The 14,489-nt window shown below is 31.2% G+C and overlaps 1 protein-coding gene across 1 annotated transcript in view; it reads left to right on the top strand.

The window, feature by feature from the left end:
* Nucleotides 1-5,882: 5,882 nt before the first annotated feature.
* LOC116771649 (transcription factor sem-2-like) overlaps nt 5,883-14,489 on the top strand; it is a 51,117-nt gene continuing 42,510 nt past the window's right edge. Inside the window, exon 1 of the mRNA XM_032663540.2 lies at nt 5,883-6,325. Within this exon, the coding sequence (XP_032519431.1) occupies nt 6,206-6,325 (120 nt within the window). The 5' untranslated portion in view covers nt 5,883-6,205. The remainder of the gene's footprint in view (nt 6,326-14,489) is intronic.

The following is a 14,489-nucleotide window of genomic DNA, read 5'->3' as shown; positions in this document are numbered from 1 at the left end:
CTTAAATTGAGTTCACTCACAGTACAACTTATCTTGAATCTCGGAAAATAGCTCTTAAAAGGTCAACAATCGATTTAATGCATAGATTATCTACATCTTATTATAACTAATTGCAGAGTAAACATTATAGTTAAATTATATTGTGGTAATATAATCACTTAATCCCCTAGTAACGTTATGGCCAGCCACGCTCGTAGTTTTTTTCTCAGTACAGGTAGGTGTTCAGGTAAACCAAAGCTCTGAATAAAAAGTGGTGGCTCTGATGAAACACACATACGTATTCTAAGTTATCGGTTCGTTCTGAACGAACGGCAAAAACTGTGCAGAAAAACACTTTTGGATTACCTTCGCTAAATTATAAGGGATTAGTCGCATGAAGGTTCGGGTCTCAAATAAAAAATTTTAGGCGGCCATCATATTTTTAACGTATGCAAATTTCAAAAATAGGTATAGATTACAATGAAATTGCTTGGCTGTGGTATTTGAGACCTAAAAAAAACCGGAGGGAAACAGAAATCGATGCATTAAAAAAATTACTGAGCTTAAACCTCTAAAGCCGTCTTTTTTTTCCAAATTTAGGATGTTCTTTTTCAAATAAATAGTTTTAACTAAATTCAAGAATAGTTTCCGCTAGTGTAAAACAACATCCGAGTAACAAACGTAATCCAGAACTACCAGCTACAACTGCTATTGTTTTATTTCCTACTCGGGTCCTTTCGCTCGTTTCAAAACGCATCGAGATTAAGATTAATGTTCAATTCGGTGTCGGTGTTTCCTTTCCTCGTAACATTATTTTCGTGTTGTTAAAAAAATGTTTTCTGACTAGCTTCTATCAGCTTTCTCGCCTTTATAAAAAAGTATATGCACTTAATCCATATACTATCACTGTGATATATAAACTATATTCCTAACAAATATTAAAAAATCCTACCAAACGTTAACATCTAGTTATTTAGTCAAACGTACATAAATTAAATCAACATAGTCATTATATTTATCTTCTAATGAAAATTCATACACTTTTTTTTTAATGTTACGGAAAAACAATTGTAATTATTGTAATGTCATATAAATTTTATTTGAAATGACAAGCGACAGTTGTTAGAGTTATAAGCCTAAGATTGCAATTATGAGACGGTATGGCTTAGTTGTAATCAATTGTCTGTAATAGTATATGGACTAGTCGGATCGTTGGATGGTCGGATCGTTGGATGGTTGGCTGGTTGGATGGTTGGCTGGTCGGACGCTAGTACTATCGTGTCAAAATAAATCGTCGTCAATAATTTATTGCACATAGTAACGTATCTTTCAATGAGCTAACGCTTCAAGCTCCAAGCCTTTTCCAAAATCGACTCAACTAAACTACATATAAGAATAATATATATAAAAATGACTATATTTTTTATCTTTCTGTATGTGGTCAGAAGTGTTTTTATTAAAACATGATATTGATAAATTTTTATTTTTCATATTATTTCATAATGACTATTTAATTAATGTAATTTATATGTTTAATATTTGAAGCGATTACAAAGCCGTAATTTACATATATCTCAGCGACTCAAACCTCCAAGTGTCCACTAATCCAATATTTATAAGTGCTGTAAAACCTACTATTATACAAGTTTTTAATGTCTATGCTTTAATTATAATTGTAAGTAAAAAGCTGTTTAAAATAATCACACAGCCGACCAAGTTGCAACCAGTTATGTGAGAGAGGAAACGTTGCTCTCGTGTGACAGAGACGGGTAATCCACCACATCACAAACATACTCCAGCAAGAGAGATAAACTGCCTAATACAGCTTGATGCGTTATGCATTCATTCAATACGACCTAATATAAACCTAAACTGAATATGAATAAAGTTCGTGTTCGGTTATACGGGAATGTAATTAAGGCTTTAGGTTTCGTACGAGTGTGCGCTGACATCGAATGGTCAATTCGATTCTATCAGCATTTTCGTAGCGGGACCTATTCTTTGAGTGTTGCAATTTTTTCTTTTTGGCTTACGCTATATTAGATTCGGTCGCATTTAACTGAATGCGAAAACTAAAGGGTTATTGATTCCTTTTCCGAACACTCATCGGAACCACCAAACAGTGCTTATTATATGTAATATTGTTCTTAATAGGGGTTTTTGTATACCCGTAGGTTATCCAGCCTAAGCCGAAGCCACTTAGTATTAAGTAAAAAGCGTTTACTGTTAGTGCTGTTTATCCAGGTAATAGTGCTATAACTTCAGCTAGGGAACTTGATTACTGTTACTTTAATGGTTTTAAGGTAAATTAAAACGGCATATAATGCTTTGATATATGGCTTTTCTGGGATTCCGTCTTGTTATTACTGAATACAGCATATTTAGGCTATGTTATATGTTATGTGACGATAAAAAAAAATAGGTTATTACTCTGCTTCAATTGTAAACGAGTTATTGGTATCAAATGATATTTAACCAGAAAAACATTTTAAATTTTTTGTCGCCTCTAAAGAACGGAGAAGAATTAATAAACTAAAATAATGAAGTTTGCGAGAAATATGTTATTTACGTTAATCAAACATATAGATTTACATGCCCAAATGTAGTTAAGTATTGAATATCTGTTATCAATATATATCAGTGTGTCACTGAATCATCAGGTCAAGGGTGAACATGTAACATGAAACTATATATCAGCATTTTTTAATTTACAACGACTTTTCGACGATTCCGCTTCCTGCACAAAAAATAGGCACAAAAAATAATTATACGACTAATGATTGTATTATAACTATATGTATACATAGTTTTTATTCTACAAGTAGAAATTTTTGGCTTCAGTCTATACAATTGAGTGATCTTTGTGATGTTGCATGTTTTCATATAAGGCCTTAATTAACTGTCGCCTTATTAACATAAGATATTAACAAGTTTTATACAACAATATTATAGCAGAGACATTAATTATATTTTAACGTGAAAAGTAGAACAAATAAAATAAATAAATAATGCATTTTTTATGAACCTAAAATGTACAGACAGACTATGTTTAAAGTTTAAAAGTACGCTTCTTTATATTTAATTATAAGTAATTGATGAAATCATACATGAAACGCATTGTCAGCAATTCTGAGCGTGAATCAAACTTCCTTAACATTGTCATATCAATTTATTTATTATCGTATTTCATATTATTCTTGATGATCGTATCTTTTGTCTCAACGATTTTGGGTTTTATACATACTATGTCTATTTTTTAAGTAATGAATTACCATACGTATAAATTTTATAACACTTTTTGTTAAAAAATCTAAGACATTCCACCTCGTGTACAGAACAGTTTGGTTTTCATAGTTTATGTTTTAATAAATACGTTTCATTAGAAGAAAACATAAGCTTTTAAACAAACAATTGTTTATTCGTAATAAAATATAATTGTATGAAAAACAAATAAATACTCTGCACGAACACACGGAACACTCTGTCAAAGGAGAATTGAATCGGGACTCGATAATTACACGGAATATTTAATTTTTATAACTGAAACATACTTTATTGAAAAATTCTCTTTGAATTTTCAATATGTCCGCAACCGAAAATCACGAATGTTATTGAAATAAAATGTAGGTACGGCATTTAAAAACAAAATATCTTTGTTTATGGATAGTTTAATGAATCTTTGTTGTATCAGATGAACTATATGATAACCGCGGCGTTGCTTACGTTATATAATGTTATATAAATCTCTACGAATATCTCATAAACCTACATCGCTTCAAGATAAGCTTCTTCCAAATTTATACATCCACATCATAAAAATATGCATCTTTTATTTCTCACGTTAGAATATAGATCTTTACATTATATAGTCGGTACATTATAAGAATATAGTATATCAAGGTATACGTCTAAGCCCTGAAGGTGTGCACAGCCTATGTTATAGTTTATCCAATTTATCTCAACAAGATCTTAGAGCACAGCGGAAGCTGTCCCAATTTTGTATAATTTCCTCATCTTAAACGAGTTCCTGTTAACGCAAATCAGATTTTCGGCCGCGTTGTGATAGCTTAATACCACTTTGACCGATTTAGGGTGATTAAATTGTTTTGTTAACGCGAGTTTATCACATCACCGCTCGGATAAGTTTTTACTTACTGACCTGTCGGCTGTCTGTCTGAAGGTTTATACGCCTAATGAGATCTAAGATTTTCGCGAGTTTTATTCATTTAAATGAAACTAGTATTTTTCGGATAAACTACGCGTGATTTATCTTTGTAAAAAACTACATACTCTCGACGTTTCGGTTACTTTTCAGCAACCGTGATCACGGGCAGACGAGATGTATACGCCTCATTTCATTTCATATTTAACAGCACCAAGCAGTGTTCAGTTTGCTGCCGGAATGTATGGAACTAATTTTTTAATTTGAATCCTTATAATAATATAATGCTTTTAACATTTATACATTCAATATGTTTTGGTTGTAAACTCAATTATATGATTTTCCTATTTACATGAGAATATCTCTTCCGTTCTCGTGTATACTCTTCTGGCGTTAGTATGGATATGACAAATGGTATGAGGAGTGATTGAAAATCAAAAATCCCTCTTGATATTTATAATATATAATTACTTGCTTCCTTATAACCGCATTACACATTATTAATTGGATATGATTGGATAAAGAATAAATTTTTTGTTTAATTTTTCAAATTATTCCACGAAAAATAAGACATGCTTTATTTTCTTGGGAGTCTATTTTCGACAAATCGTGGTGCAAAAAAGTCAGCATCACGGAGACAGATCTACAATTTTGTTGTCATAAAATAATAAGCGATACTTAATTATTTTATAACAACAAAATAGCTTAATACCTATTATAGAAATGATCATAAAAATGTTATTTTTAAAATAATTGAAACTTCTATTGGTATCTAAATTTCTATTTTAAATAAGGAGTGATTTTAATTGTATAGGCTACGTAATTGAGAAGCATTATTAGCAATTCAATAAAACAATTCATTAAATAAGGCTTTACAACTTTAAAGGTACCCCAATCACCGTTGTCAATCGGCCCATATCATTTGCAAATACGTTTGATTCGTGTTTTACAACACCTGACAACTCCTAAAAAAATAAATAGCCTTTAATATTAAGTTTATAAAGCTGATATTGCTATGTGAATGTTTTAATACAATGTTATAAATAAAAAAAAATATGTTATATGCGGGCCTCAAGCAGATGCTTCGGCGCCTTTTATGATGTTATTTTTTTAGTTGCCATACAAATATTAATATTTAATATACTATATACTATATTCTGTTTTTATATATTTTTATTATTTTATCACCGTGTAAAACACTGTCCTGAAAGTATTCATGGGTATTGATTTAACATATATTATATGCGAAAGAGCGTCAAATATTTTAATTATGTTTTAATATCGAGAATATTATTTATATTTTATTTCAAAATAAATCCTATGTATACAAATGATAGTTTATTTAAAACATTTATTTTTAATATGATCAATGAAATAATTTATCAGGGCAATTGCGTTATAGGTATATCTTTTCAAACGCGTTTATATGATAACGATATCTAGCTTTAGTTTCATAACAAATCGATAAATTTAATTTAAAAAAATCAAAAATATACATACATAAATAAATATTTTATTTACAGTATCAAAGTTTATTAGAAGTATTACGAAGAGAACATGCAGCCTAGCGAGCTAGCCGTTCGCCTACTGCCTAGCGACTGTCTTGTACATGCTAGCGTGACGCTCGTCGCTCGAGTCAGCAGTCACTAGCAAGTAGTCAGTAGTCAGTAGTGAGCAGTGAGTGGAGCCGCGCGGGGGACGGCGGGGCGCGTGCGCGGCGGGGAGGGGGAAAACAGCTGAGCGGCTATATTGACAGCACTCCGCACGTTGACGTGCAGTTAGTAGGTTCTCAGACACCGCGGAGTACAGACGTAGCCGCCACGCGATGCAATCCGCCTGATACAGCGTTCCGCAATTATGACTTATGGACCGAATGCCGGTAGGACAAGCGGCAGATTTTTAATTATAGAACGCAAATTAATAATAGTATCCAGATATTGGGAGGTTTTCGGCGAAATAACCGCCGAGAGGCTCCCGCGGAAACTTGGACTATAAACTTTTTTTAGTGCTTGTGTTTAGGTGAACTGTGTAGTGTTTGTGGGGCTTTTTTTTTGGATTAGCAAAATGGTACCCCAACAAATTTCGGATGTACGATCTTTGACGCCAACTTCTAGTGGCGTCCCTGTGTTTGGTTCACAACTTGTCGATAAAAACTCTTCAACACCTTACACTGATGCAACTCAGGTAAGTTCATTAATTATTTAACTAAGTGGCAGTGAATTTAATTAAAAAAATATTATAAATAATAAAAGTTACAATAGATATTATATGAAAAAAAAAAACAAATATAAAATGGATAGAAGTTAAAAAAAAATAACTACAAAAATAATAAAGCCGTTATTATATAAAAAATAAAATTAAAAATGTTAAATACTATCTACCTACCAAAAAGTTTTGGAGTCGACTGAAAGCCTACCCACAAAAAATATTTTTAATGTTCACTGTACTGAAATAAGACGCGTAAATAAGTTTAAAAAATAAAATGACGCGTAAAACACATCGCGAGGAAAAATAAAGAAATTGGTAAACATATTATTCGTGATACGATATCGTTTACAAATACGAAAAATAATTTTACAAACATGTTTACAAGGACGAAATATAACAATCAGTTTATATTGATAAATATATCTGATATTTAAGTGAGAAGTCCTACACAGGAATTATTCTTATATATTTTAATTATAACACTTAGATATTTCGTATTTACATATTAGATATATGCTTGTGATGAGTTTAAAATTTATATTAAGATTTCACTAAAATAAAATAGTGTCAGATAATTTTGATAACACATCCAATATAAAATTTACACTGGCAATTAAATACAACACTTCCGCAATTATTAAGGAATAAAATTAAAACGGTTTTATAAATTAACAATTAATAAATTATTTAAAAGTATTTTATTTAATTAATTAATCTACGTGAATTATATTTTAAAGTCGTTTAAATAACATCAATATTTTATATTTGTGAAGCGTGTTAAATTTTTTATAGAAAGAAAATAATTCGCTCGGCCACAGGGCGATGAAGAGAAATTGATTTAAATCATGCGAGCCTTGTAATTTAAACTATAGGTAGTTTTTTTTTTAAAACGCGATCTATACCTGTATTAGTGTTTAAAAAGGCTGCGTGTGGTAAATCGTTTAGATTACCTTAAGTCCTGTCGCGTTTGTGCGTGTTCTGCTATCAAAGATATGTTTGTTTTAATTTCGAAGTGAATGCTTTTATGATATTTTTATATAGTGTACAATATATATATACTATTCCAAAAAAAAAAAACATGTCTGTACCTGCCTGAGGTATCGTTTTTTTATATTAAATAATATATATATATATATAAGTACATAATGAAATGAATTATTGAAAGGAGGATCAATCAATTCAATAGTTGAGTAAATGTAAGATGAAATAATTTAAAATTTCCATTTGTATGTATTACGAAGAGGCTCAGCAATATTCTGATGAATTTTGCAAATTTTTACAAACATTGTGCAATGTCTAGTGCTGTATGATTCCGGTCACGTAGATAGTCTTCATGCTCAGGCCACTTATCTAATTTATTTGTTAAATTAAAAAGGTGTAACAAATTTATTGATCATAAAATTCAAGCTGTAACTAATATAAGGCCCTTCCCTCGTTTCTGTTTATCGAAAGGTTTTTAATATTATTAACCTGCTCGTCTATAATATTATTTTTTAGTTTCAAGATTGTGTATCCAGTATATTTTTTTTAACATCGGCCCAGTTATTAATACAAAAAAATGTAGACTCTGTAATAACGGATATTAAAAAAATATTGTCAATTTCATTGTGAAGCGGAGTATAAATCGAAATATACGTAAAATGCGCCAGCGAATCCAAGAGTGCATTAACATTTCAATGTCAACCCGTAATATTTTTAGTCATACTCTCGAGCTGTGTGTGTGTTTTTGTATGTGTGAGCGGCCTTTCGTACAGTTGGGTTCATGTGCGTACAGTGAGCGCTATACGTTCGCTACTAGGAAATGTTAATCTCAGGTCATTCGCGCCAGCAATTCTACCGACGATATTAAAGGGAAATTAGTTTTCATGTTCCCTACTACTAATTTTATTCTAATTCTCTTTCCCTGCAGTTTCGTTTGTGAGCCTAAACATCGATGATATACGGCACGTCCGATTGATGTAAAATAAAACATTTTTGTCATTCTATGAAAGAATCTGCGCGAGGCCTTTGACCCCTCATAATGGGCCATAACTCAATTGAATGTAAAATATTTAATATTAATGCTATCGTTATTGTAATATAAGGAAACCATTAATCAGAATTGTATTATTTTAAAGTAACACTCTGTATTACAATAGATTGATCATCAATACTATTTCATTAGTCACGAGATGATATTATATGTAAGGAGAGTAATTATTATAATTATACAATAAGATTGAGAAACGGTTAATTCATCTTTTATATACATATTATTAATTTTTTTTCTTACTATTTTATTATGACAATAAAGCTGACGTTATCGTTACGAGAACAGAGCATTGATTTGAGCATTATAACTGAAATAAATAATTTTGTATAGAACACTTTAGTACAAATTCTACAGTTGGTGCAGTGGTTCATTTAACCGACAAAAAATAATAATAAAAAGGAGTTTCGGACGGTTATAATCCGAGCGGCGAGCTACAGAGTGTCGACTCAGTTTTTGTAATATTTTTTTAGTGGACATGTAGCGAAGTATGGCAACAGATCTATTTCCAAGGTTGCACCGCGCCTTGGCTTCATTTATTACTGGAATTGTGATTGTAACGTTCTCCAAACCGATTGTTAGATTAAAGATATAGTGAAAAACTCCACTTGAACGCTTTTAATTTACTTTAAACACTTCCTTGAAATAAAAGGCTCTGTGCGACTCGAGTTAACTTTTACTTCGTGCTTTTCTGCTATAATACTAAATAGAACTTTTACTCACGAATGTCTTTAGTGTTTTAAGAATTTTCATTAGTTCCCTTTTGTTTTTTGACTTCTCCCCACTTCGATGATAACATCGGCCAAGATTAATTCAAGGAACTTTACGAACCGATTCAAACGATACCCAATTAAAGATATCTGTTCTTTGGCACTTACACTAAAGCGTTTAAAGAAAAACAAACCTCGCGGATGGTGAGACAATAAATAAAACGTTTAAGACTAGCCGCTTTCAGAATCAATTTCGTGTGAATCCTTCTTCGAGTTTATGCTTTAAGTAAGCAAATTTATGTACCCTAATGCGCTTCTGGTGGCGTTTGAAATCAACGTTTGATTGTAAAATACGTACCCAAGTCGGCAAATGCAATTTGCTCTACACTTGTGGGTGGTGTTTTAATGGTGCCATTATGCTGGAGAACGGCGTTTGTTGCACAAGAATTACCTTAGCGCAGACAGACATTACCCGAGGCTTTGTCTAGTATCGACGGTGTTATGTGCTAAAATTTTATTCAATATAAAAAGAAAGTATGTGAAATAAAAATATTAAGACTGTTTAGAAAATTAATGTAAATCTCACACTCAAATATCAGCTTATATCAACTTGTGAATTTTAACTTTTGACATGTGAAAACAGAAAGTCCAACAAATAGCAATAAATTGTACGCCACGTTGACGCCGACTGAAAATCTGAACGACCAACTTCTAGGCGAAACACCAAAACACAGCTATATATCTTTCAGTTTGCTATAAGCTTGCTTGCCGCTTTGATTGAAAACATTCGGTTTTAACAAATTAAATTCATATTAATAACTTCTTTTATGAATGTTATAAAACAAGAAATATATATTGAACATAAAAATTATACGGTTTATTTTAAAGAAAAGTGAAGAATATTTAGCGCAGTTTTATTGTTTTAGATATTATCATCTAACACAATTACTGACTTACGAATACTCAACTCTTTAGCTTCAATACAGTAATAAATTATATAATTTAGTTTGTATTGTAATGGCTTTACAGCTATGATCGTAGCTTTAATAAACGAGGGCATGTGACTAGAATGAATTCTTAAATTTAGTAGTTCAGTACTTACATCACTGCTGTATGGCTGAGTGTGCAAGTTCAAAAGAAATAATAAGAAAACATTTTTGTTGGCTTAAGAAGTTACATGGTATTAGATATGTTTATCCAAAATGTATGTAAGCAGATACAAGCAGAGTTCACTACCACTGTTACATTAAGATATCTTGCGATGTCTTTTATTTCTCTAAAGTATATCTGATAAAACTTTATCTCCGTCTTCCGCTTTATAAAATTAAAAGATAATAAAGTTCTGTTTAAACAAACTGTTGTAATTAACGAAGATCCACAATCATCTCTCTCTGTCAATTTTCGACGCCCTTCCAGCGTACTTTCGAAAAAGAAATTTCTTAAAACTATAATTTCTCTGAGCTTTCAGTTATTTCACTTTATGACTCTTTCCTTATCAGCTGTCTCGGTTTATAGCGTAATTAATTCGCTTATACGCCCTGCTGAGACTGCTATTGTTTATGTCCACTAAATTCGAAAACGCTTGCTTAAAAATCTCCATAAAGCACATTATATTCTCATTACTAAATGTTAATGCTATCAGATATGCTCCTTCTTTATTATCAACGCAGAATATACTCCGTCGATAATTTTTCATTTCTGTAAATATAAACAAGTTTGGCTTGTTCTTGCTATACCGTGTATTAAAACTTTAAATACAATGCATTATAGTTTAATCTAGCGTGGACGGATTTGCTATTGCCAAGCGTATTATCGGCAATGACCTTTAGAACTTTTATTTCGTTCAGTTGGAACCGGTTCTAAGTCGAGACCAGTTTTCGTGTTGCTATACCGGAGCGATTCGATGTTTCTCAACTAACCGTATTAAATTTAACTAGATTCTATGTTCGGATATCGGATACGTTGAAGTCCTTCGTTATTTACAAGATGATGATAGCTATGTTTATACTAAACACCGATACACTGTATTTTTTTAAATAAATGTATCTGTTGTAAAATCCGTCTGTTTAAAAAAAGTATGTTGAATCGTATTTGCTACTCAACCAAACTGTTTTCGAACAAAAACGTAGATTTCAAGATTATTTACAATGATAGTAAACGTTGCTTAAGAAAATTCCTAACTTTTCCTGTCCAGAAACTTTTCTACTGATATTCACTCGCTCCTGTAATCGTGTTAGCCGTTTAACTTGTGGACAGCTTCTTTTATACAATTAGCTTCTGATTGAATTGAAAAAAAACTCAGCTTTTGCTCAAAGGGTTGACTGGGACTTTTTAAAATTTAAAAAGTAACAGGATTAAGAGACTAAGGGATTATCCCCACGTTTTCAGTATTGCCGTACTAATGAAATCTTTATTTAACGTTAATGTCTTGTTCGGCTGTCTACAGAAAAAAGTCTGCTTTTAGAGTGAAATACTCGGTATTTAGCATTTATAATTTTTTACTGTAAAGTAAAAGAAGACCCAGGTAAAACAGTAATAAATGTTGAATGAAGTAAAGTCAATACAAAATTCTTTGCACCCCGCTGCAATGGCGTTTTGGGAGCTAAGCATTCCTGGTTAAGTTAAAATTTAAACACATTGTAAGTCCAAGTAAAAAAACCATTGCAATCCTTTAAGGTGTGGCCCCGTATATATTTCACTTACTTTGAAATGACTCCTCGGCATCTTTAGTTTATTTATTCACTTTGCAGTCTCAATGCTCTACTACTTGGGCATCTTTAACAAATTGATTCATGGAATGCCTATAGCCAAGCAGTGTTCAATTCAGAGAAGGTAGCCGTTAATTTGTTATGTTAATTAATTGGAAAGTTGAGTCCAATAACATAAAATTGTACAGCAAAAACTAAGGAACCCTAAAATCGGCATGAAGTACGGCATTCAGTTTATTTACATCGCGAGTAGCGTGACTCTAAGAATGTAGCAAATCCCTCGGATGCCAGAGAAATTAATCACCCGCCAGAATTTCCCCTTTCCAGGCGGGTTTAGTCAAAATTCTCTTTCTAGCGAACCAGTATTTTTTAATACATTAAGTAGATAAACTTCCACTCTATAATATTTTTGTAGAATCCAGAAAACGTAGTGTAATATGTTCTCAAATATTTTTCATGAACGTGAATATATTTCAATTACTTCTTTGGACGATATTCTATTAGGAAAGGGGGAATGGAAACCTGCATTCTCGTCTCTTTTATACCGATTATAAAATATCTGCCAAGAGAAATTACTTTGTCTATCAAAGCTTTAGACATTGAATAACTTTATTTAATTTATTCATAAACAAAACATTTAACATCTCAAATAACTGTATACATCTCTTCTTCTGTTATTACGTCTCGTCATCTAATGTGACATTATCTAGTCCAATGTATATAATACAATTAGCTCGCGTTATCTTAAAGCCATTAGACGTTAATGATATTTTTTCATTATCAGATTTATTTATAAATTTATTATAAAACTTTCGTATATAGTCGTAATACAAGTGATATTTTCTCCACACTTTAACAGCGTGTAAGCATTTTTAAACTAGTTCTTTAAAATTGGCTCGCTTCCAAACTGCGTTTTTGGTGTAGTATTTTTTAATTAAATATTAACTTGGTACATCCTCAGTTATGTCTGTGTCTATTGATGATGTTCATTATAATTAATTTTAATAATGCCACGATTATACATAAAACACAACGATGGGAACTTCCTCTACAATACTATAAAACACTCATCGAAATTGGCGCCTACTCTACAGTTATGTCCGAACAGATATAAAAACAAAATTGAGAGTATCCTTTTAGGAAGTTGGACAGTAAAAATCGCTTCCATTCGCTTAAGAGTGCTGTCACGCGATCTATAAACCGGATCATGCGATAAAATTTATTAAAATTAGCTTTTAGATTACATTTTTTTGGGAGTTCTCTCCTTCTTTTGCAATTTAAAAGCAAACAATTGTAAGGTACTTGACTTAACGAAAATTTACGTATAATTATAGTAATACGACAAAAAAATATATAACTGATAGTAATTTTCAAGTATCTAAAGATTAATGGGAAGTTGCTTCCATTAAGTAGGTGCGATCAGCTTTAAATCCTTGAATCTAAGTACTGCCATCTGCATTATCCTTTAGGTACTACAGTTCTTTACTTTATATTGTTTCAAGCTCGTTAACCTTATAATAAACGTGTATCTCGAGGTTTTGGCAAATATTAAAATTCACATCACAATATTATGCTTAGTATCCTTAATCAATCTGACGCAGATATTAAATCAATATTTTAATAAACCTGTTCTGTGACACTCTAATGCAGATAAAAGCATGCACTTATAGACTTTAAGACAGTGATTTATAATATTTTAAAAATTTATATAAATATGTGTTATTAGATAATCATCACATCCTCTCTGTGTTTATTCGCCAACTAATTAATAATGTATTTAGGTTTAAGAGGATGCAAAATTATCTTGCCGTTTTAAATATTTAATGTGGGAAAAAGTACATGCATGCAAATTTTTTTAGAAAGTAACAGAAAAGACAGATTGAAAGTTTTTTCATCTTTTATATGATTTCTTTCAGTTTGTTGAATATGAATATAATTTTTAATAAAAAAATTAATTTACACTTTAATGAAACACTGTTCGCATGCTTTTCGTTTGGCTGTTGTATAAGAGCTGTGTCGTTTTAAGGTTTTGTTAGTTAGTACATGGGTTTCTCAGAATATTGTAATGGCATCAACATCAATTAAATATTTACAATTTATTCAGACCCCTTTGATGAGAGACACCGGATTGTCCTCGTTTAATTAAGAAAATGTTTGAGAAGCTTCCTGTAATAAATTAACATTGGCAAAGAACACGTCTCCTGTTGCTAGCAATAGAATAAGTTTTAACATCGTTATTTTACAATTCTGAATTTATTATTGTTTTTTAAACTGTTTTATTAATTTATTATTAGCTGTAGTTTTTTAATATCTTATAAATGAAATCACATTCTGTTTTTGTCCTATACTATATACGATACAGATAAAACGTTTTGCTAACGTCAATTGAGTATATCCTAAACATGAATGTGGAAATCAGTTCATGTTCACGATTTTTGAAGAAAACCACCAGAATGTCGGTTCGCGGCAGCTTCCGTCAAAACTTGTTCCCTCTTGAAGACGAAAAAATTCATTCAGTCGTTTATATATTTTTCATTGAAAGCCAAACACCAGAATGCTAAACTCTGAAAAAGTTGACTTGTGACAGTTTGTTTGATTTATATATTAAAAGTTATTTTTTAATATTTCAATCTAATTAAATTGAACTTGAACTGTATTGAAACTCTTTTCTTTTCTGTTAAATCACTCCTAAA

The sequence above is a fragment of the Danaus plexippus genome (genome assembly GCF_018135715.1).
Source record: "Danaus plexippus chromosome 16 unlocalized genomic scaffold, MEX_DaPlex mxdp_31, whole genome shotgun sequence".
Taxonomy (NCBI): Eukaryota; Metazoa; Arthropoda; class Insecta; order Lepidoptera; family Nymphalidae; genus Danaus; species Danaus plexippus.
This window is presented reverse-complemented; position numbering and strand designations above follow the sequence as displayed.